General features: G+C 40.9%; 2 protein-coding genes across 4 annotated transcripts in view; both read left to right on the top strand.

Moving 5' to 3' along the window:
* Positions 1 to 16,918, top strand: part of LOC139416426 (regulator of telomere elongation helicase 1) — a 51,608-nt gene extending 34,690 nt beyond the window's left edge. Inside the window, exons 25-33 of one of the 3 annotated variants that reach the window (XR_011635095.1) lie at positions 423 to 603; positions 4,332 to 4,495; positions 7,416 to 7,511; positions 11,792 to 12,005; positions 14,228 to 14,365; positions 15,093 to 15,251; positions 15,811 to 15,989; positions 16,206 to 16,325; positions 16,672 to 16,873. Coding sequence is in view for 2 of the 3 variants with exons in the window: in XM_071165027.1 (XP_071021128.1) it covers positions 423 to 603; positions 4,332 to 4,495; positions 7,416 to 7,511; positions 11,792 to 12,005; positions 14,228 to 14,365; positions 15,093 to 15,251; positions 15,811 to 16,035; positions 16,206 to 16,411 (1,383 nt within the window). In the remaining variant the exon portion in view is untranslated. Of the gene's footprint in view, positions 1 to 422; positions 604 to 4,331; positions 4,496 to 7,415; positions 7,512 to 11,791; positions 12,006 to 14,227; positions 14,366 to 15,092; positions 15,252 to 15,810; positions 16,036 to 16,205; positions 16,542 to 16,671 lie in introns of those variants that run through there. The other 2 variants (XM_071165028.1, XM_071165027.1) reach the window with 2 other exon arrangements.
* Positions 16,919 to 17,781: 863 nt separating this feature from the next.
* Positions 17,782 to 19,348, top strand: LOC139417260 (tumor necrosis factor receptor superfamily member 6B-like). Its single transcript, XM_071166519.1, has 4 exons — positions 17,782 to 17,790; positions 18,015 to 18,414; positions 18,555 to 18,737; positions 18,956 to 19,348. Exons 1-4 carry the CDS (start codon positions 17,782 to 17,784, stop codon positions 19,219 to 19,221), a joined length of 858 nt encoding a protein of 285 aa, XP_071022620.1. The 3' UTR covers positions 19,222 to 19,348.
* The last annotated feature ends 5,413 nt before the right edge of the window (positions 19,349 to 24,761 follow it).

The following is a 24,761-nucleotide window of genomic DNA, read 5'->3' as shown; positions in this document are numbered from 1 at the left end:
AAAATTTTCTGCAATGTTGTGTGTGTGTGTGTGTGTGTGTGTGTGTGTGTGTGTGTGTGTGTGTGTGTGTGTGTGTGTGTGTGTGTGTGTGTGTGTGTGTGTGTGTGTGTATAAAACAAATGTGCAAGGGTGCCAATACATTTGGCCGGAAATGTACATCTTTCCTCAGAACTGTAACCAAGATTTTTCGTCAGAACTGAAGCCTACATGTAGCCTTTCCTCAGAACAGGGAGTCAATCTCCCTCGATTACACTGTGGGTAGTGTCAATGGGTGATTCAGAGTTGCCCAACTGGGGATGAAACTGTTATATTCCTCCATTTGGTTTTGTTGTTTCACTGCAGATGTGAGACACCAATTTTTTTTTGTTGAATTCTGACCTTAATCCTAACCTCTGAACTCTTTGACTGTTCCAATGTCCCAGAGGCCTCCTCCAGAGAAGAAGCCTGCAAAGGGGAGTTGTGGTGGGGCGGTACACTCTGCAGATGCCCAGTGTGTCAGCGCCGGACCCTGCCACTCCTCCGAGAGCTCCACCAAGGGAGGTTTCGCCCAGAAGGCCAAAGTACTGGACTCCCACGTGCCCAGTCTGAAGAGGCGACGGCTGAGTGAGTATCTACACCGCACATGCAGTGGCACCAAGCATGGTTTGAGTGAACGTTTTAGTTGCTTAACAATATGTCTCCTTAGGCTTTTGCTTCTCATCAGTTCTCTGTCATGTGCAGATCTGCGTTAAATACCTTTAAGTACTATTTGAGATGTACTTAACGCTTCCTGCGGTGGGGGTACAGGTTAGTCGTGGTAATTTGTCCATGTAGTCACTTTAGCCCTACCTACATGTACAAATTACCACAACTAACCTGTACCCCTGCACGTTGACTTGGTACTGGTACCCCCTTCATATAGCCTCGTTATTATTTTGTGTTTGAATTTTTTTCTTTCGTTTAATTAGTAAATATTTTATTAACTATTTCTTGAACTGCATTGTTGGTTAATAGCTTGTAAGTAAGCATTTCACGGTAAGGTCTATATATAACATCCGGCACCGACAGAGATGGCCGCCTCGCTTCGCGTTCTCAGGAAACTATGCAGTATTTCATTTTTTAAATTTATTATTTCTTACATTGTTACCCCAGGAAATCTAAAGTTTTATTACATACTGCCGGGAGGAACTATTGGATATAAGAGCAACGTCAACTTACCAACATTACGACTAGGAATACGACTTTCCCGAAGCAGATCCTCTGTTTGGGCCACCACCCAGGAAAATGGATCGGATCCCAGCCGGCAACCCAAAATTACGGCGCCGCAGGAGGGGCAGAAGAAGCGGTCTTCTGGTCAGGCTCCGTAGACGGGCACATCGCGCACTGCTTCCGAGTTTACTACTTGACAAGGTAGACGAAATCTGAGCAAGGGTTGCCTTCCAGAGAGACATCAGAGATTGTAACGTTCTTTGTTTCAAGGAAATGTGGCCCACTCGAGACACGCTATTGTAGTCGGTACAGCCACCTGGTTTCTTCACGCATCGCGCCAACAGAAACAAACATCTCTCTGGTAAGAAGAAGGGCGGAGGTATGCCTTATGATTAACGAGACGCGGTGTGATCATAAAAACATACAGGAACTCAAGTCCTTTTGCTCACCTGACCTAGAATTCCTTACAATCAAATGTCGACCGCATTATCTACCAAGAGAATTCTCTTCGATTGTAATAAAATCTGTATATCCCCCCCAAGCAGACACATCAATAGCCCTGAATGAACTTCATTGGACTCTATGTAAACTGGAAACCACATATCCTGAGGCTGCATTCATTGTAGCTGGGGATTTTAACAAGGCTAATCTGAAAACAAGACTCTAAATTTTATCAGCATATCGAATGCGCTACCCGGACTGAAAAAATCCTGGACCATTGTTACTCAAACTTCCCCGATGCATACAAAGCCCTACTCCGTCCTCCTTTGGGAAAGTCTGACCACTACTCCATTTTGTTGCTCCTAGCCTATAGACAGAAACTAAAACAGGAAACGCCCGTGCTCAGGTCTGTTCAATGCTGGTCGGACCAATCTGATTCCACCCTTCAAGATTGCTTCGCTCACGTGGACTGGGATATGTTCTGCATAGCGTCGGACATTAACATTGATGAATACTCTGATTCGGTGAGCGAGTTTATTAGCAAGTGCATCGGTGATGTTGTACACACAGCAACTATTAAATCCTTCCCCAACCAGAAACCGTGGATGGCAGCATTCGTGCAAAACTGAAAGCACGAACCACTGCTTTTAATCAAGGCAAGTCGACCGGAAACCTGACCGAATACAAACAGTGTAGCTATTCCCTCCGCAAGGCAATCAAACAAGTTAAGCGTCAGTATAGAGACAAAGTAGAGTCGCAATTCAACGGCTCGGACACGAGGTATGTGGCAGGGTCTACAGTCAATCACGGACTACAAACAGAAAACCAGCCCCGTCGCGGACCACAATGTCCTGCTCCCAGACAAACTAAACAACTTCTTTGCTTGCTTTGAGGACAATACAGTGCCAACGACACGGCCCGCTACCAGAAACCTGCCGGCTCTCCTTCACCGCAGCCAACTTAGAAAGCTAAGGTAACTGAGCTAAATGACTATCGCCCCATAGCACTCACCTCCATCATCATGAAGTGCTTTGAGAGACTAGTCAAGGCTCATATCACCTCCACCCTACCTGACACCCTAGACCCACTCCAAATAGCTTACCGCCCCAATAGGTCCACTGATGACGCAATCACACCGCACACTGCCCTAACCCATCTGGACAAGAGGAATAGCATTGTAAGAATGCTGTTCATCGACTACAGCTCAGGTATTTAACACCATAGTACCCTCCAAACTTGTCATTAAGCTTGAGACCCTGGGTCTCGACCCCGCCCTGTGCAACTGGGTCCTGGACTTCCTGACGGGCCGCCCCCAGGTGGTGAGGGTAGGAAACATCTCCACCCCGCTGATCCTCAACACTGGGGCCCCACAGGGGTGCGTTCTCAGCCCTCTCCTGTACTCCCTGTTCACCCATGACTGCGTGGCCATGCACGCCTCCAACTCAATCATCAAGTTTGCAGATGACACTACAGTGGTAGGCTTGATTACCAACCAAGACGAGACGGCCTACAGGGAGGAGGTGAGGGACCTCGGAGTGTGGTGTCAGGAAAATAACCTCACACTCAACGTCAACAAAACAAAGGAGATGATCGTGGACTTCAGGAAACAGCAGAGGGAGCACCCCCCTTATCCACATCGACAGGACAGTAGTGGAGAAGGTGGAAAGTTTTAAGTTCCTCAGCATACACATCACGGACAAACTGAAATGGTCCACCCACACAGACAGCGTGGTGAAGAACCAACCTCAGGAGGCCGAAGAAATTTGGTTTGTCACCAAAAACACTAACAAACTTCTACAGATGCACAATCGAGAGCATCCTGTCGGGCTGTATCACCGCCTGGTACGGCAACTGCTCCGCCCACAACCGTAAGGCTCTCCAGAGGGTAGTGAGGTCTGCACAACACATCACCCACCGGGGGAAAACTACCTGCTCTCCAGGACACCTACACCACCCGATGTCACAGGAAGGCCGAAAAGATCATCAAGGACAACAACCACCCGAGCCACTGCCTGTTCACCCCGCTATCATCCAGAAGGCGAGGTCAGTACAGGTGCATCAAAGCTGGGGCCCAGAGACTGAAAAACAGCTTCTATCTCAAGGCCATCAGACTGTTAAACAGCCACCACTATCATTGAGTGGCTGCTGCCAACATACGGACTTAATCTCTAGCCACTTTAATAATAAAAATTGGATGTAATGAAAGTATCACTAGTCACTTTAAACTATGCCACTTTATATAATGTTTACATACCCTGCACTACTCATCTCATATGTATATACTGTACTCTGTACCATCTACTGCGTCTTGCCTATGCCGTTCGGCCATCGCTCATCCATATATATTTTTATGTACATATTCTTATTCATTCCTTTACACTTGTGTGTGTAAGGTAGTTGTTGTGAAGTTGTTAGATATTTTCTGCATGGTCGGAACTAGAAGCACAAGCATTTCGCTACACTCGCATTAACATCTGCTAACCATGTGTTCCATTGTACTGGGTGGGCAAACTAAATCAAGCGCAGCTGTAATATATGAAAGTCTCTAACCAGGTTAGTCTTGTTGATGATACAAAATCTCTTTTTCAGGAGAGACCTGAACCATTTGCCACAGGTCTGGTCATGTTTGTGGGTCTGGAAGTGACTCGTCTCATCACCTCTTATCACTTGTCTCATGACCTGTCTCCTGTTTCTGTTCTCAGATGAGCATGGCGGCAGTGAGGGGAACGGCATGGCTAGGCTGTGCATCGAGTACGAAACGGAGATGGAGGCAAGCCGGAGGAGGCCGGCCGGCCTGCTAGACGCCCTGGAGCACAGCGACAGCCGTTATGGAGATGAAGACGAGGCCCTAGGGGGCGAGGAGAGGGTACACTTGGCTTTACTACAGAAACCTCTGTCTGAACAGATGAGTTGGAGGATGGTGGTCCTTCGAAATAATATCAAGGAATGTTTTGCTGAACATGTCTGGTTAAACTGATGCAGAAGGAGAAATGCATGTTGCACTGCTTTGATGCAACTGACAATATCGTTTTACCAGATCAAGCTGAGTCCTTGACTCACTTAGGGAAACCGTCCTTAAGTGATGAAATAAGGAAACTGATTGGTAAACGCTAGGAACCCACAGCATTGAGAAAAAAAACGTGTTTTAGTTGACTAAATATGAGCTAGCATACAGTTGAAGTCAGAAGTTTACATACACTTAGGTTGGAGTCATTAAAACTTGTTTTTCAACCACTCCACAATTTTTTTGTTAACAAACTATAGTCTTGGCAAGTCAGTTAGGACCTCTAATTTGTGCATGACACAAGTCATTTTTCGAACAAATGTTTACAGACAGATTAGTTCACTTTTAATTCACTGTATCAGAATTCCAGTGGGTCAGAAGTATTTATACACTAAGTTGACTGTAAACAGCTTGGAAAATTCAATTTAGAAGCTTCTGATAGGCTAGTTGACATAATTTGAGTCAATTGGAGGTTTACCTGTGGATGTATTTCAAGGCCTACCTTCAAACTCAGTGCCTCTTTGCTTGACATCATGGGAAAATCAAAATAAATTAGCCAAGACCTCAGACAAAAAGACCTCCACAAGTCTGGTACATCCTTGGGAGCAATTTCCAAACGCCTGAAGGTACCACGTTCATCTGTACAAACAATAGTAGGCAAGTTTAAACACCACGGGACCAGGAGTCCGTCATACCGCACAGGAAGGAGACGCATTCTGTCTCCTAGAGATGAATGTTCTCTGGTGCGAAAAGTGCAAATCAATCCCAGAACTATAGCAAAGGACCTTGTGAATATGCTGGAGGAAATGGTTACAAAAGTATCTATATCCACAGTAAAACGAGTCCTGTATCGACATAATCTGAAAGGCCGCTCAGCAAGGAAGAAGCCACTGCTCCAAAAAAGACAGACTACATTTAGCAACTAAACATGGGGACAAAGATTGTACTTTTTGGATAAATATCCTCTGGTCTGATGAAACAAAAATAGAACTGTTTGGCCATAATGACCATTGTTATGTTTGGAGGAAAAGGGGGGACGCTTGCAAGCCGAAGAACAGCATCCCAACCGTGAAGCATGGGGGTGGCAGCATCATGTTGTGGGGGTGCTTTGCTGCAGGAGGGACTGGTGCACCTAACAAAATAGATCATTTCCCTTCCTCATGATGCTATGTGGATATATTGAAGCAACATCTCAAGACATCAGTCAAGAAGTTAAAGCTTGGTCGCAAATGGGTCTTCCAAATGGACAATGACCCCAAGCATACTTCCACAGTTGTGGCAAAATGGCTTAAGGGCAACAAAGTCAAGGTATTGGAGTGGCCATCACAAAGCTCTGACCTCAATCCAATAGAAAATTTGTTGGCAGAACTGAAAAAGTGTGTGCGAACAAGGAGGCCTACAAACCTGACTCAGTTACACCTGCTCTGTCAGGAGGAATGGGCCAAAATTCACCCAAATTATTGTGGGAAGGTGGTGGAAGGCTACCCAAAACGTTTGACCCAAGTTAAACAATTTTAAAGGCAATGCTACCAAATACGAATTGAGTGTATGTAAACTTCTGACCTACTTGGAATGTGATGAAATAAATAATTCTCTCTGCTATCATTCTGACATTTTAAGTGGTGATCCTAACTGACCGAAGACAGGTAACTTTTACTAGGATTAAATGTCAGGAATTGTGAATACTTTATTAGATAATATTTCAATATATTATATATATTTAATATAAGCTCTATCTATTTCTGTTACTCCCCTCATCCAATTGTCTACAAAATACTTATACTGTTTTTCTTTGATTTGATTATTAAATTTAACATTATTAAATCAAACTGATTAAATCAAATATAATTTCATACTTGTAATCAATGAAAATGAAACATAATGCTATTGTTTCCCTTATCGCTAGCAAGTATGTGGCTAAGCACTACATACAGTTTCCAGTAATCCGCTCACTAAGATTTTGTAAAGCCATACAGTCATTTTATATCAGCACAATTAAAAGGTCACACATTTAATTACAGGGCTTATATTACCCTTCGGATGACAGATTCACAGTGGTTTAGCACCTTTTATAATGACCAATTGTTTACTCTATTTTTCTAAATGCCATTTCCCACCTAACGCTGAGCGAACAAACAAAGGATGTGTGTTTATGTTTCGAACAAAACGCTCTCCGGTTCCAATTTCCAAAAGCCATGTGGAGGCGGTGGTTGTCTCAATACACATGTTTAGTAAGTTAGGAAATAAATAATAGATACCTGCAAGCTTAGGCTAGTTATTGGATGTGGTAACACTACTTTTGAAGTTAGTGCACTATAGACTTTAGACACTATAGACTTTGTTCCTTCAAATATCTTAGCATGCGACTTAGAATGAGCCAAAGTATTGGGCATGTATTCATAGTGGTGTAGTATGGAGATTGTAACGTAACCATATGATATCTTTGAGTTGAGGGGGGGAAAACATATCCCGTCTGTTCTTTCACTCAATCGTTTCCTGAAATAGCAATGTCCTAAAGTATTTTATTTATTTTTTAAATAATTTTTCCTTGGTCACGATGGATCAATCAATAGACCATGATGAGAAAATAATATAATAAGCTCATATAAGGTTCTGTTTTTATTATCCGGACGCTATGAGCTGAGGTAGTGTAAGGTAACGGCTGTTTACAGCAGATTTAGGAGGACCATACAGTAGGTGATCATAGCAAAGGTGTATGTTTTAGTATAAATGTAGTACTGAATAAAACTGCTGCTGATGCTAACGGTTCCATTCTGTTTAGGCTAATCGCATATCCACGCTGTCTCTTCAGTACGACAAGCGCGTGGATGACGAATTGCGTGGTGGAAAACGAAAAATCAAAGTGGTCCAAGAACGGGTATGTGAAATACTGCATGTCTAAACACAACTGCTGTTAAAAGCTCTATAGCGCACTAAGTTTGAGGCCTGTGTGTAACTCATCCTCACGCTTCCCCCAACTCATACCCTATAAGGCTAACGCTAAGACTAGCCCCCAATTCCAACACACTGTCTTCATACCACAGTCACAAGAGCCTCTCACTCCATTGTTTATGTGTCACCCGCGTTGTTGATCCCTATCATCATTGGCACAAGGATGCGTTGGCTGGGGTTTGTGGAACAAAATACATTGAACGGGAGTTCCATTATTTACTCTGGCACGGAGGTTTCTGTGTGTGATACTGACTCACGGAAAATCGTGCTGTGCATACCTATTGTTGAGTCTTGTCTGTTTGGCCAACCGTGAACATCCTCATGGTTTGTATTAATATTACCTAGGTACAATGAAATGGCACTGTCATGTTGTGGAAATTAACTTGTGACGCAATATAAGTTTTGAATCTGTGAAGAAAACTCATTGAGACACATTAAAATTTATAAAATTGGCTAAATAGTAGGTTTTCAAGAGAAATTCACAGAATGGACTATGAAAAATGTGTAGTTTAATTTTGTCCAGATAGTTTTATCAAATATACTACCGTAAAACTTAAATTAATAGCCTGGGCATTTATTTGCTTCAGTCACTGAACACAATCGCGCTTATTAGCGTCAGGCTTCTATATGAGCCAGGCGTCTCTGACTGAGAACTCAATACACTTAAGGATTTTGTCAAGCCAACCTGCACTAGCAGTGAAATCAGAGGCCCCACTGTCACTCAGTCTCATAGATCTCCTTTGTGTTCATGACCAGAGCGGTGTCCATTGTAACCTTGTAAACAATTCATTTAGACCCAACAGTTATTTGAAACATACATTTATTTGCTGAAATGTGTGCCAATGCCCAACTATTAAAAGTCTTAAGTGTTTAATTTTTTTACAAGTTTTACGATAAGTTGTAGGTTTATTTCACACTATGGTGAATCAATCCTGTGGTATGGTGGTTCTTTGAATTGCGGTGGCATTGATTTGGGCAAAGCATTTAGGAAATAATTTACTTAATTTTGGGGGGATTTGTTGAAATGTAATTTGTTTCGATCTAACTATTCTAAATCATCTAAATATTTAAAATAACTTGTACCATTGCGATAACATTGTGACACCACTAGGAGTAGTAACACCACTGACACATTTTAGGTCATTGAGGATTTTCTTAATTGGAGGCCACAGATGCATAAAATGAACGATTATTAACCTGTTTAAAAGAACATTTACTAAAGTGATATGATTAATATTTTTGTTCACAATGTAATTAGCCTTCATTTAAATTGAGTAACACCAATGACACTTTGTATTTAGATGCACTACATGAGCAATGGAATCCTCATATTTTACATACTAAAAGGTTCATTCTTTAATATAGACCCCTCCCACAGTAATAGTTTGCTATTGGAGGGAATGCTCAAGGTCCCTGTATATCTTAGTAATTAATTATTTAACACCAATGACACAACTATTGACATAACCATTTTGTCACAAATGCGTGACGGAGGGAAAAGTTTCAACACAGGCTTGATTGAACTACACTGAAAAAAATATAAACGTAACATGTAAAGTGTTGATTCCATGCTTCATGAGCTGAAATATAAGATCCCTGTTTTTGTGCGCTACTTTGACAAGATAATCCATCCACCTGACAGGTGTGGCATATCAAGAACCTGATTAAACAGCATGATCATTACACATGTGCACCTTGTGCTGGGGACAATAAAAGGCCACTCTAAAATGTGCAGTTCTGTCACACAACACAATGCTACAGATGTCTGAGGGAGCATGCAATTGGCTTGCTGACTGCAGGAATGTTCACCAGAGCTGTTGCCAGAGAATTTGTGTTAAATTCTCTACCATAAAACGCCTGCAACATCGTTTTAGAGAATTTGACCGTAAGTCCAAACAGCCTTAAAACCGTAGACCACGTGTATGGCTTCGTGTGGCCGAGCGGTTTGCTGATGTCAACGTGAACAGTGTCCCACGGTGGAGGTGGGGTTATGGTATGTGCAGGCATAAGCTACGGACAACAAACACAATCTTATTTTGTCGATGGCTATTTGAATGCACAGAGATACCGTAACGAGATCCTGAGGCCCATTGTCGTGCCATTCATCCGCCGCCATCACATCATGTTTCAGCATAATGCACAGCTCCATGCCGCAAGGATCTGTACACTATTCCTGGAAGCTGCCAGTTCTTCCATGGCCTGCATACTCACCAGACATGTCACACATTGCGGATGGTTGCAATGCTCTGGACCGACGTGTACGACAGCATGTTCCAGTTTCCACAAATATCCAGCAAATTCGCACAGCCGTTGAAGAGGAGTGGGACAACATTCCACAGGCCACAATCAACAGCCTGATCAACTCTATGCCAAGGAGATGAGTCACGCTGAATGAGGCACGTGGTGGTCACACCAGATACTAACTGGTTTTCTGATCCACGCCCATACTTTTGTTTTTTAAAGGTGTCAGTGACTAACAGATGCATATTTGTATTCCCAGTCATTTGAAATCCATAGATGGGCGGATTTCCTTATGATCTGTAACTCAGTCAAATCTTTGAAATTGTGGCATGTTATGTTTTATTCTTGTTACTTTTACTGCATAAGAAAACTTAGTGATTGGTTAAAATTGTGTGACACCTCAGAATTTCTAAATCCTGGAGGGACTGCAAAGTATGGAGTAGATTTTGCTCTCTCTTTTGTCCCCTTGTTTTGAATGTTTTCCACAGTACACTCCATGGTGATGACCTCGTACAATTCCAAGCAATCTTCCTTCCACCTCGTTTAGGCCCCTTCAAACAGCTCTCACTCAAATGTTATGGAGTGGAACTGTATGAGTGGAGGGAGAGACAGAGGTACAGTGCCTTCAGAAAGTATTCAGACCCCTTGAATTTTTCCACATTTTGTTAGGTTACAGGATTATTCTAAAACATTTTTTATTTATTCTAATAATAAAAAAATCTACACGCAATGCCCCATAATGCAGAAACAGGTTGACATTTCTGCTAATTAATACAACAACAAAAAAACTATCACATTTACATAAGTATTCAGACCCTTTACTCAGTGTGAGGTCCTGAGTGCTCTGGAGCAGGTTTTCACCTGAGTGCTCTGACGCTTGGCATTCAGACCAAAGAGTTCAATCTTGGTTTCATCAGCCAGAGAATCTTGTTTCTCATGGTCTAAGAGTCTTTCAGTGCCTTTTGGAAAACTCCAAGTGGGCTATCGTGCCTTTTTTACTGAGGAGTGGCTTCCGTCTGGCCACTACCATAAAGGCCTGATTGGTGGAGTGCTGGAGACATGGTCGTCCTTCTGGAATGTTCTTCCATCTCCACAGATTAACTCTGGGACTCTGTCTGTGATCATTTGGTTCTTGGTCACCTCCCTGACCAATGTCCCTTCTCCCTCGATTGCTCAGTTTGGCCGGGCCGCCAGCTCTAGGAAGAGTCTTGGTGGTTCTAAACCTTTTCCATTTAAGAATGATGGAGGCCACTACATTCTTGGGGACCTTCAATGCTGCATTAATATTTTGGTACCCTTCCCAGATCTGTGCCTCGACACAATCCTGTCTCGGAGATCTACGGACAATTCCTTTGACCTCATGGCTTGATTTTTGCTCTGACATGCACTGTCAACTGTGGACCTTTTATATAGGCAGGTGTGCCTTTCCAAATCATGTCCAATCAAGTTGTAGAAACTTCTCAAGTATGATCAATGGAAACAGGATGCATCTGAGCTCAATTTGTAGTCTCATAGCAATAGGTCTGAATAGTTATGTAAATAAAGCATTTCTGTTTTTTTATTTGAATACATTTGTAAACATTTTTTTTTTTAAAAACTGTTTTCGCCTTGTCATTATGGTGTATTTTGTCAACTTTTTGAAATATTTTTAGAATAAGGCAGTAACGTAACAAAGTGGAAAAGTCAAGGGGTCTGAACTTTCCGAAGGTACTGTAAAGGGACTTCTATAGTTTTGGGGGGCATACAGTTATCACACGCTAACTCATCATTTCTTGTGACAGTTTTATATGTGCTTCAGCATAAATACCTTACAGGCACATCTCCCCACAGCGTTGTTCAAATAACTTAGGTATCATTCCATTCGCCAACCAAATGAACACAGTGAAATACCCTTGCATCTGTCATGGCTAGACACACTAAGATGTATGACACACTAACAAACCATATCTCTCCCACCTCCCATAGAAAATCCCTCTGTCTCCTAATGTGTCAGAGGAGGGCAAAGCGGGGAAAGCCAAGTCGTTCCTGGCGGAAATGAAAAGGTCGCTGAGTCAGGTGAATTTCCAGCGAATCATGGCAGCCCTGCAGACGTACAAACAGATGGATGACCTTGACGAACTGCTGGCCGAGGCAGCCGACCTCTTCACCGGGGACACCAACACCCACAACCTGCTCCGAGGTGTGTGTGTGTGTGCTTGTGGGTTCAGCTTGTATAGTAATGGATCTCGGCCTTGTGTGTTCACTGCTGGGCTCATCGGAGTCATCAGGTCACTCTGACTCAGCTAGAGAAAATGGATCCTACTCAATGGTACATTCTAATGTTAAAGGAAAACATTTGCTGCATGTGCCTGACGCATGTGTGTGTGTGTGTGTGTGTGCACAGCCTGTCCAGGAGTGGGGGAGGGCATGATTGAAGCATAGGGAAAAAATAACTAGCAATCAGAAGTCGCATCGCTTGAAGTCGCACCCCTCTTGCATACATTGAACCCGGATGACAACGATGGCTGTCATTTAGGCTTGTCCAACCTAGAGTTCTCATCGGGCCTGAAAATGAGGCTGGTCTTAACCAAGCCCGGTGAGCTGAAGGTCCGACATCACAGAAATGTAATGAGTCCAACCCCCCCCCCCAAAAAAAACTTTTCTAGAAAACAGTACATTGATTTAAACTGGTGTTAAGAACAATGCGGCGGAGTTGGGAGGGAGTGGAGTGAGGAGATGAGGAAACAGCCCTTGTCTTAGAAAAGAGAAGAGCTGAAAACTCACCTTTTTGTTATGATAAACTGGATGGCAAATATTGGATAAAGTCAGCAAATGCAGTTGGTGTGTTATTTCTCCCTTGACTCGCATATAGGCTATAGTAGCCTTATATAATCTATCGAGCTGTTAGTGCGTCCTGTTTCCTGTCTTAAGTAATTTAGCCTACTTAAATATACAGTATCTCAATCAAACATTAATTCATTTCATTACACAGCATACAAGTAATTTATGCCTTTTAAAGCTGAAATTCTTAATGGTGAAACTGCCACGTCCGTTTGCAATATTATAACAACATAGAAGTTACTGCAAATGACAGACACCGTCTCTTTCCCTTGGACATCATTGCACTCGCAATTTGGAATATAAAAAATATATTTCATTTAAATGTTTTATTTAACTAGGTAAGTCCGTTAAGAACAAATTCTTATTTACAATGACGGCCTACTCCGGCAAAACCTGGACGACACTGGGCCAATTGTGCGCCGCCCTATGGGGAAAACGGACGGATGTGATACAGCCTGGATTCGAACCAGGGACTGTAGTGATGCCTCTTGCACTGAGACGCAGTGCCTTAGACCGCAGTGCCACTCCGGAGCCCAATATGTACTGCAATTTCACTTCCACCCTGTCAACAACAACAAAACAAAAATATTACGGCCTTGACGCTGTTTGCCCCTACTGTGTATTTAATCTTTAAATACAACAAGCATTTTATTTTTTTTTATAAAATTCTTATTCAAATTCTTAAGAGCCTTTAAATATTTTCTGCCATACATCCATTTGAATAATCGCTCAAAATCCCTGTTTTGAATGCATAGTTTATTCCGAAATAACTGCATTAAGCCTATGCCTGATTAGGAAAACATTTTGATAAATTATGGTTCTACTTTAGAAAGTTTTCAAGGTATTTTGTTTGAATGTGTCACGTTAACAGATGCCATTGGAATAATGTGGCTGCTGAGACACCGCAGTAGTAAAAGCTGCTAAGACACGTATACTTTTTTTTCCTTCTTAAACACAGCGTGGCAAGGCCGCAACCCACCTGACCTGAATCAATTCTTGGAATTTGAGGTCGACCTGGTATAAGACCATAGGGTTCGGGCTGACAATGAGAACTGAAGTCCAAACATGAGCCACTCCTGTGTGACAGTCAAAAGATTTTCCTGGTTCTGTAATGTCTACTGTTTTTGGTCATTACTGTCAGTTTTCAAATAACTTCAAGAGAATTACATTAATCAACATTTTGACTGTAACAGGACTTTGAAATCATTGTCACCAGAGAATCCATTAGAAGCGGGATGTTAAAAGTGGTCATGGACAGTCATAGCCAGCACATGAGTAATGCAGTTGATGGTATAATGTAAGTTATGCAGGAAAAAGGAAGTTAGTTACACAAGTTCTCTTGTGGTGAGTCATGAATTAAGTCACATGTACACAAACGTTACACAAACTTTAGTGTAGCGTAGATCTTCTCTCTGATACAAGATTCCAAGGAAATTGTGTAAACTATGAACTGGCAAACTGCAGTATTGTATTCCTGTTTTTAGGAAATGTAACAATTTTCAAGATATACATGGCAAATATCACAGGTTTGTTCATACAGATATGCACTGGGGTTTGACCTCAAACCTTACTGTATTTCAGGATTCTACCAGTTCATACGACCCCACCACAAGAAGAGATTTGATGAGAAGTGTGTGGAGCTGACTGGCCAGGGCTGTGGCTACAAACCCGATCACTCTCTCTCAAAGGAGGAGAAAGAAACGCTGATGCAGAACGGGGGTGTGCAGTCAATTCTTAGTTTCTGACACTGACCACTAGGATGCATTTAGTAACACTGTATTTTCCAGACATGTCAAAAGACTGGATAGAGTGTGATTGTACATGTGATGCATGAGTCATTTCACATTTAAGCAAGGATACCTTTGTGCAGCAAGATGACACCCACCCAGTGTCTTGGCTTAATCATACCAGTTCGTGACTCCTGAATCATTACATTCTGACTAGCCCAATCAGGGCCAGCCCTAGACTTTTGGGGGCCCTAAGCGAGATTTGGTTGGGAGGCCCCACACCTCATGGACAAAACATTTTAGTGGCTCCCTCTTCACGACGGCAAGAGAAAAAAAAATAAAGTGAATTTCCTGCAATTCTACACATTTTGCCATGGGGAGTGGAGAAAATGTTCCAGTTTTAAAGCAAGCTTTCTGCAATTCTAGACATTTTGCCATGGTGTGGGGGAGAAGTTTAGCAAAAATGTAATGTAATGACTGACATAACAAGAGACTCACAGCCAAATGTAGAAATTGCACCTTGTTTTTTCTACTATGCTAATAACTCTCCCAGGGGCCCTAAGTGACCGCTTATGTCGCATATGCCTGGAGCCGGCCCTGAGCCTAATTGTCAGACAATTATGACCATCTTTGCAGCAAGGCTTCAAAAATGCAACTTAGTGTTTTTGTATTTCACCCCCTGAACAACCCAGTAACCTTGATTTGCTTTTGTTTTAAAGCCAAGCCGGGAAAGCTGACGAGTGTTGCTGTTGCTTCTGATTCAAGCTCCTCCTGCAGTCAGCTCAACGCCAGTCTGCTGCTTAATAAAGGTGGCCATCACCTTGGAATCCACGGATTGACTACAGAGGAGCATTTGCCAAAGAATAAAGTGCTTACAGGTACTGCTAGATACCTGGAGTGTATTCCGTGAGATGGAATGTTCATAACGTTTCAGATAGAAATGTTACAAATTAAGCTGACACAATTCCCTATCGACATCTGTTCTACATAATATATTTATATCTGAATGTTCCATAAAGTTGTGCCTTCCTGAACAGGCCTAGTTGAAAATTATTTTTTTTTTTGGGGGGGGGGGAAGAGTCTTTAATTGAATCTTTGTTTTTGAACAAAGGATTCCCCTCTACATTCAGTTACAAACATGCAGTTAGAGTAATTTGTATGAGCTTCAGCATAGATACCTTATAGGCAAATCTCCCCACAACGTTGTTCAAACTTTCGCCATGACAGATGTGGTGTTATTGTTCCAATCTTTTGCCAACCAAGTTACGCCATGAAATACCACCACATCTTTCATGGCTATGTATGAGCATGACACAAAGATATGGGAGGCCACATTCACGCATATACTGTATAAAAGTTGACATGCTTTTTTTTTTTTACTGGTTTGGCCAAATCCTGACAGGATTGGATGTGTTTGTCTTGTTCTGTGCTCACCAGTTGATGATCCTAAATGCGAAGGCCAAGCACCAGTCCAGTCTGCTCAGAAGAGTCAAATCTACGTCAGTTTCATAGCGGATGTGAAAAAATCCATTGGACTTGAGAAGTCCAACCAACTGTTCTCAGCTATTCAGAGCTATAAGAAGACCGACAACTATGATAGCCTGGTGGGCACAGTAGTGAGTTTGTTAACTGAGAAAAACGAAGACTTTAACCTCCTTAGCAGTAAGTTCTTGCCTATTAGAGTTGAGCGTCTTGGCAAGCACAGTTCTTTGCATTCTCACTTAAATCTGAAATTCAATTAAATCAAATCTTAACATTTGAACAAACATCGATGAACCATGAAATGCTATGGCATAGATGCATATTATTTTTGTCATCCTTTGTGTCCCTAGCATTTGCCCTGTTCATTCGGCCTCACCATAAGAAACAGTACAAAGAGATGCTGGATGCCTTGATAGGTGACTCCACAGGCTCAAGTGTTTCCTCTGGGATTTCAGGCCAACTAATAAAAGGTGAATGTACAATTCGCAAGTGCCTTCAAGAGAGAATAACTTGTAGCAATTCAGGAGAAGTTCTTGTATTGTCAGCACTATTGTAACTACAGTGAGCATAAAGTCTATATAAGTAATTATTGAACCCATTATTTTTGTTTAACAGGTGTTGTTAATTAACACTTTGGTAGTGTTAAACAGCTGGTTTGCAATAATAACCATTTTAATTTAATAATGTAGTAATGTGATTAAATGTAATTTAACAATGTTAGAGTTGAAAAAGACATAAGCATATAAAAGATGTGAACACATTAACAGAATTTTACAGTGTCAACCAATTTTCAATGCACTTTTGGGTCTCTTTCAGTTTCGACGCCTGGGAAAGCACAAAGGAAGATCTCCTCTTTCTTTCCCAGCAGCCAAAGGAAATGAAAGCTGTTGGAAATGGAGCCTCTAAGAAGAATCCCCCTACTCTGATGCTGCTAGCTTTTTATTGTATGGAAATTGTGGTAAAAAGTTAGGGTTTTGTGGTGTTGTAATAAATGTATGCAGATTATGGTAATATTTTCCCAACATATTTTATAACTTTTTTTATTAAACAAATGTTGATGTGATTGTTTCTTTTGTTATTATATCATGTAAGATATTGATCCAAATATTAGGTTATTTACCACACTCAGTTGTTTTCTTATCAGAAAGGCTTTGATGGGTGCTAAGAGCTGCTTTGTCAACCTCCTTTACACATAATCAACTGAAATATGACAGTATTGAAACTGTTAGAGAGAAGTAGTGAACTGTTAAATTAACTGTTAGACATAACACTAATTTCTCCTGAAGTATACACTACTTGTTCACACGTGAGCACATCAGGATGGGATAAATTATTGGTATGCAAACAACCTATGGTCTTGAACATATGTTGCATTTCGTATGGTATATATTAATTTGTGGATGTCCATCGTCCATTAAGTATGATATGTTACGAATTTGCAAAACGTACAATGTTACGAAATCGCGAAAATATTGCCCGATTTCCAATTTATTGTGACTGAAGTTAGCTAGCTGGGGGGAGGGTTCGCATAAACTGTTAAGGGAAGGATTAGCTAACATGCTATGGAGTTGAAAAGTAGGAAATAGTTGCAACGGTTGTCACTGATGAGATTCGAACACAACTTTTGGGTTGCTAGACTTCGCTTTATACACCCGACCAAATACCCGCATTTCGTTTTTGCCTTAAGTAACCTGACTTATTTAACCATACCAAACGTAACATATATTCATTTCAGTGTCCCGGATTTATGTTTAATATGTTACGTCTAGTTTATGTAACACCAAAGACAAAACTGATGTTGCGGAAGCGGTAATTTTGCTCTTGTCATTGGAAAGGTCTTCCCCGAGTATTAGTCATCAGCGATGTAGACCCTATAAATTCAAAAGACGAACATGTTAACATCAGTTGCTAGCTGACTAGAGAGAAATGCATCCGGTGAGTATTATTTCTCTGCTCAAACATAGCGAGCGAGCTCTTCAGTGCCTATGGGAAATAAATGGATATTAGGCTATGGTGTAGGCAAGGCTATTTAACTCTTGAAGCTGAACGCCTCAAATTAAATAGTAATTTGCTGGATTTGGACAGTCGTATTGAGAGACGTAGACCACACAAAAGTTATGATTGATTCTAAATTATAACATTACTCTTTCTTCCAATAGATGACAAATTGTTTTCTGCCTCTCCTGGTATTTGCGCTCTGTGGTGGCAGCGTGCCAGTGTCAGGCGCTCACACACCGATTTATATCTGGAGAGATGACGCGACAGGGGATTCCCTTACGTGCGACCTATGCGCTCCTGGAACATACTTACTGAAGCATTGCACAAAGGACCGCAAGAGCGACTGCGGACCTTGTCCAAAGTCCCACTACACAGAGATCTGGAACTACATCGAGCGGTGTCAATACTGCAATCGTTTTTGCACGGCTGATGAGATTGAAAGCGTACCGTGCACCCAACTGCACAACCGACAGTGCGAGTGCAAGGACGGGTTATACATGACACATGGGTCATGTTCAAGGCACAGAAGGTGTCCACCCGGGGAAGGGGTCATCTCTAATGGTAGCTTAAGTGATATGTTTGGCTACCTTTCATAATGAATACACCTTTTCCACTGCTATGTTTCCAGTTGGCTCTGCAAACCACTGCAATCTGTTTACAGATTAAATACACTTTGTATGATCAATATACTTATTTTCCAGGAACCGCACACACTGATGTGAAGTGTGAACCTTGCCCAGTGGGCTTCTTCTCTGCAGTGTCCTCCAGTAGGAAAACCTGTCAGAAGTTTTCTGTGTGCCCCCCAGGTCGCACCACTATACCTGGCAATGACATGAATGATGTTTACTGCTCAGCATGTAGGAATGGTTCAAGAACACATGAAGGTGAGAATATTTTGTCGGTTCTGTTTAGTCTTTTGTAGGCATGGGGAAAAACATTTATTCATGATAATTGTTTTATGTTTTCTTATCTACCAGAACTGAAAATGAAAAGCCTTAATTGTGTGTCACAAAAGGTGGAATTATTTATTGTAATGCAGTCAATTAATATGGTCTTGGTTTCTCTCCTTTTCTCTTTCTCTCTCACTCTCTCAACCACTCAGGTGAAGCTATCTGTGATGGGGAGTTGATGGAATTCCTGTCACTGCAGATCCTCACACCAAGAAAGGACAAGAGACTGGTGGCTGTGCTCAGGAGGAGTGCTGGTAAAGCCACAACCAATAATGCAACTGTACTAGACCTCCTCAAAACTATTAAGAACAAAGCTGGCAAACATTTTGCTATTCAAATGCGTGATATCCTGAACACAGACAGGCTGCTCCATTTAAGAACTAAAGTCAACAAATGGTTTCTCCATATGAATTTATAGGGCTAATAGAAATCACCACATATTGTAAACCGTTTATTTTCTTCATGTTTTTGTTTTGTATCCATTATCTTATTTTATTCTTATTTATTGTTGTTTATACACCTTGTGGGTGTATAAATGGTTTTTAAAAAAATAGAAGACTAGTGTTTTGTCGTTGAATTCCTCATTGTGCAGTATATCAGAATATATCACTATGTTGCCAAAAAAGTTCAAGACTTACTGTTTCCCTTCAATAAAATGCATTCAAAACGACTAACTATTTCTGCTACTTTCTTAGGCTAAACAAATGTATGTTTACACCTATGCAGTACCTTTAGCAATAATAATAATAAACCTCTACTTTAGTGAAGAAAACAATTATGACAGGTGTGTTGTAATTAAAACGAGTGGTGTCCACTGATTTAAATGCAGTCTTTATGCATTATAAAGAGGGAAAACCCAGATATTCACAATGTTTGTGATATTTCTTCATGCAAAATAGATTTGTGGTTTAAAATTAGATTAAGCTGCTTTATTTTAGGGGTTTAGTGAAGGCAGGTCATGTTTTACCCTTAGGACAAGGGCAGTATACAGAATGTTAAGACTACACAAGGGTTAATGTTTCAGAAACACAACCAGTCATGTTTTCATCTGATTGTCAAACAAAGGCGCTCCTGTAAACTACCCTCGCACATTCGTTCATTCACAAAATCATTTCAGCATCCAAACTGCACCAGCAATTTGATGAATGGAGAAACATCCCTTACAAAACACCTACGTGTATTTTCATTAGGCCTACACTTGTAGCCTGAATTGATTCATCCACTGTTGTCCACGCGCTCCTCGGTCTCGGCCACTCATCTCTGCCTTGTCCTCAAGCGTCTCGGCCACTCATCTCCGTCTTGACAAAATGTAAGTGTTCTTCTCATATCACAATTTGGAGCGAAAACCACCCGGTTTCTAGTCAATTATCTAATTTGTCATGCGGCTGACATGCAATAATGTTAAATAATGGTGTAAAAGCTTATAGTTTTTTGGGCATGTTGTATTAATTGTGATAGGCTCACATTTTACCGGTACGGCTTACCACCACCATATATTTTGCTTGGACCCCGTACTGGCCTGTACCACCTTAGTTTCAAGTTTTTAATGTCACTTGCACAATTACAGTGAAATTACTTTATTGCAAACTCAAAACCCAACAATGCAATAATCAATAACAATGTATTACTAGAAAAAAAACGTGAGAAATAACAATAGGAAATATGAAATACACAAAGTATGTACAGTGGGGCAAAAAAAGTATTTAGTCAGCCACCAATTGTGCAAGTTCTCCCACTTAAAAAGATGAGACCTGTAATTTTCATCATAGGTACACTTCAACTATGACAGACAAAATTAGAAAAAAAATCCAGAAAATCACATTGTAGGGTTTGTTTATGAATTTATTTGCAAATTATGGTGGAAAATAAGTATTTGGTCAATAACAAAAGTTTCTCAATACTTTGTTATTTACCCTTTATTGGCAATGACAGAGGTCAAACGTTTTCTGTAAGTCTTCACAAGGTTTTCACACACTGTTGCTGGTATTTTGGCCCATTCCTCCATGCAGATCTCCTCTAGAGCAGTGATGTTTTGGGGCTGTTGCTGGGCAACATGGACTTTCAACTCCCTCCAAAGATTTTCTATGGGGTTGAGATCTGGAGACTGGCTAGGCCACTCTAGGACTTTGAAATGCTTCTCACGAAGCCACTCCCTTGTTGCCCGGGCGGTGTGTTTGGTATCATTGTCATGCTGAAAGACCCAGCCACGTTTCATCTTTAATGCCCTTGCTGATGGAAGGAGGTGTTCACTCAAAATCTCACGATACATGGCCCCATTCATTCTTTCCTTTGCACGGATCAGTCGTCCTGGTCCCTTTGCAGAAAAACAGCCCCAAAGCATGATGTTTCCACCCCCATGCTTCACATTGACTTTAAAGGCTGTGGTAAGAGAAAACTGAGGATGGATCAATAACCTTGTAGTTACTCCACAATATTAACCTAAATGACAGAATGAAAATAAGTCTGTACAGAATAAAAATATTCCAAAACATCATCCTGTTTGCAATGAGGCACTAAAGTAATACTGCAATGATGTGGCAAAGCAATTAACTTTTTGTCCTGAATACAAAGCACTATGTTTGGGATGAACACAACACCTCACTGAGTACCCCTCTTCATATTTTCAAGCATGGTGGTGGCTGCATCATGGTATGGATATGCCTTCATTCGGATAAGAAGAAATGGAAAAGAGCTAAGCAAGGGCAAAATCATAGAGGAAAACCTGGTTCAGTCTGCTTTCCAACAGACGCTGGGAGATAAATTCACCTTTAAGGAGGACAGTAACCTAAAACTCAAGGCCAAATATACACTGGAGTTGCTTACCAAGATGACATTGATGACATTGAATGGCCTAGTTAGCAATGATCAACAACCAACTTGACAGCGCTTAAAGAGTTGGGCAAATATTGTCAAATCCAGGTGTGCAAAGCTCTTAGACGCTTTCCCAAAAAGACTCACAGCTGTTATCGCTGCCAAAGGTGATGATATAACATTCATTCAACCCCCTGAGTCAATGCGACTCAGGGGGTTGAATACTTATCTAATCAAGATATATTACTCTTTTATTTTTCATTGATCACATTTTTTGGGGGAAATTTTTTATTCAACTTTGATATTACAGAGTATTTTGATCATAAAAAAAATATATATATATTTGAATCCCAATTTATAACATAACAAAATATGGAAAAAGTCAAGGGGTGTGAAAACTTTCAGAATTAACTATGTATATGTTTATCTGTGTCTGTATTTTCCATGAATTTCTAGTGGATATGCCATATGGTTATAGAAAAAATTGTCTAATTAATGAAAAATGATCTAATTAACAATTACTTTAAATGAACTATTTACTTTTTTTCACAACTGCCACCAGTTTGGCACCAAAATATTTACAACAAAGACATATTGACATAAAAGTGTGTTAAAAAATAAGTATATTTCATGCTGAAACCCTCATTTTAAACACCAATGGTATTCTCTAAGTTTTTATGATTTATTTTTATGATTATGTTTTACAGCTTTGTCATTAAATATTTTTACATTTTAAAATCATCTTATTTGATTATTTTATATATTTTACATGTGATAAGGCCACACAGAGAGCCAGAGATAATTACAGACACCTGGGGTGGCTGGTAGCCTAGTGCTTAGGTAGGAGAGCCAGCAACATGAGGTTTGCCAGTTTGATTTCTGGGTCCAACGGGAAAAATCTGGTGGGAAGTGAGCTGGCAACCGGAGGGTTGCTGATATCAAATCTTAGATGCCATTTCCTGCTGTGTGCCTTTGAGCAAGGTAATTAATGCCCAACAACAACAGCTCTCCGGGCACCCAGTGTGGCAGCCTCCTGCACCACTTCAAAACCTGTATATGTACAGTGGCAAGAAAAGTATGTGAACACTTTGGAATTACCTGGATTTCTTCATAAATTGGTCATAACATTTGATCTTCATCTAGGTCACAACAATAGACAAACACAGTCTGCCTAAATTAATAACACAAAAATTATACGTTTTCATGTCTTTTTTGAACACAGTGTGTAAACATTCACAGTGCAGGGTGGAAAAAGTATGTGAACCCTTGGATTTAATATCTGGTTGATTTTCCTTTGGCAGCAATAACCTCAACCAAATGTTTTCTGTAGTTGCGGATCAGACATGCACAACGGTCAGGAGGAATTTTGGACCATTCCTGTTTGACAAAACTGTTTCAGTTCAGCAGTATTCTTGGGATGTCTGGTGTGCACTTCTCTCTTGAGGTCATGCCACAGCATCTCAATCGCGTTGAGGTCAGGACTCTGACTGGGCCACTCCAGAAGGCGTATTTTCATCTGTTACTTATACTCAGGCAGACCTACCTGGAAAATACTTTTTCATTTCACAAGCTCCCTAAACAGCAGCTCCCTAAGTTCACTCCAAAAAATCCCACCTGTTTCAAATGTTCAAACTCAGGCATCCCCATTCACTACATAAATTCCCACCTGTTTAAAGTTGTCAAACTCAGGCATCCCCATTCACTACATAAATTCCCACCTGTTTATAGTTGTCAAACTCAGGCCTCCCCATTCACAACATAAATTCCCAAATTTCCCAACTGTTTCACATCTTCTTTCAGTTCAACAAGGTCACTACACATCAATCACCAGGACAGCTTTATTGCAAACACATGCTTTCCCCAAAACAGCTGCACTATCAGGATGCATAAGCACTCACTCAATAGTGTGAGAACATCCGGTCAGGATGTACATAAATGGGCATAACCACGTGACACATAAAATAGGTCATCACTCACTTTCGGACACATGCCGTCTACTATAATTATTCTGTGGAGGACCTTCATCCTTTTCATAAATTATAATGAGTAAATGCAGAATATGCTCATTGGCAAGCAGCCTTGACTTTGCAATTCCTATGACTTCCACTAGACGTCAACAGTCTTTGTTCAAGGTAACAGGCTTGTTTCTTCCAAAATGAGTAAAAATTTGGAATTTTGGTACAAAGAGTCACAGTGGAAAATCAGTCTGTCAGGGTGCAACGAAAAGGACGCGCGCCTGCTAATTTTATTTTTCTATTGAACATACTTCTTTCCGTATGAAATATTATAGTTTATTTACATTTTAAGGTACCTGAGGATTGCATAGAAATGTAGTTTGACTTGTTTGAACAAAATTTAGTGGTAGCTTTTTGGATTCTGCATGTTGTCTGCATGTTGAACGAGTGGATTACTGAAATCGATGGTGCCAACTAAACAGAATTTTTGCGATTATAAAGAAGGATTTTCTATGACCAAACGACCATTCATGTTGTAGCTGGGACCCTTTGGATTGCAAACATAGGAAGATTTTCAAAAGTAAGTGATTTATTTAATCACTATTTGTGATTTTATGAAGCCTGTGCTGGTTGAAAAATATGTTGTGGGGTGCCGTCCTCAAACAATCGCATGGTATGTTTTCGCTGTAAAGCCTATTGTAAATCGGACAATGCGGTTAGATTAAAAATAATTTAAGATTTGAACCGATATAAGATTTGTATGTTCATAAATATTTAATATTACGATTATTTTTTTGAATTGCGCACCCTCCAATTCAACCGGATGTTCTCGACTGGTGTCCTGCTAGCGGGACGCCTAGCCTTAATAAGAAGTTCTCTGTCATACAGTATTGTCTCCATCATGTGGGTTGTGTGTATTATTCTAGCTTATTTTCCAATGACAGCATGGAAAAGTCCTTTCTGTACTGATACAGATATTTGATTGTTGTCACACCCTGATCTGTTTCCCCTGTCCTTGTGATTGTCTCAACCCCCTCCAGGTGTCGCTTATTTTCCCTGCTGTATTTATCCCTGTGTTTCCTGTCTCTCTGTGCCAGTTTGTCTTGTATGTCTTTCAAGTCAACCAGCATGTTTTCCCGTACTCCTGCTTCTATTCTCTTTTTGCTAGTCCTCCCGGTTTTGACCCTTGCCT

Source organism: Oncorhynchus clarkii, chromosome 9 (genome assembly GCF_045791955.1).
Source record: "Oncorhynchus clarkii lewisi isolate Uvic-CL-2024 chromosome 9, UVic_Ocla_1.0, whole genome shotgun sequence".
NCBI classification, from domain to species: Eukaryota; Metazoa; Chordata; class Actinopteri; order Salmoniformes; family Salmonidae; genus Oncorhynchus; species Oncorhynchus clarkii.
The sequence above is the reverse complement of the archived record's forward strand: the minus strand, read 5'-3'. Positions and strand labels throughout refer to the sequence as shown.

Coding starts and splice junctions, on each gene's coding strand:
- LOC139417260 (XM_071166519.1), top strand. Junction 18,415..18,554: donor GGAAGGGGTCATCTCTAATG/GTAGCTTAAGTG, acceptor CTTATTTTCCAG/GAACCGCACACACTGATGTG. Junction 18,738..18,955: donor TGGTTCAAGAACACATGAAG/GTGAGAATATTT, acceptor TCAACCACTCAG/GTGAAGCTATCTGTGATGGG.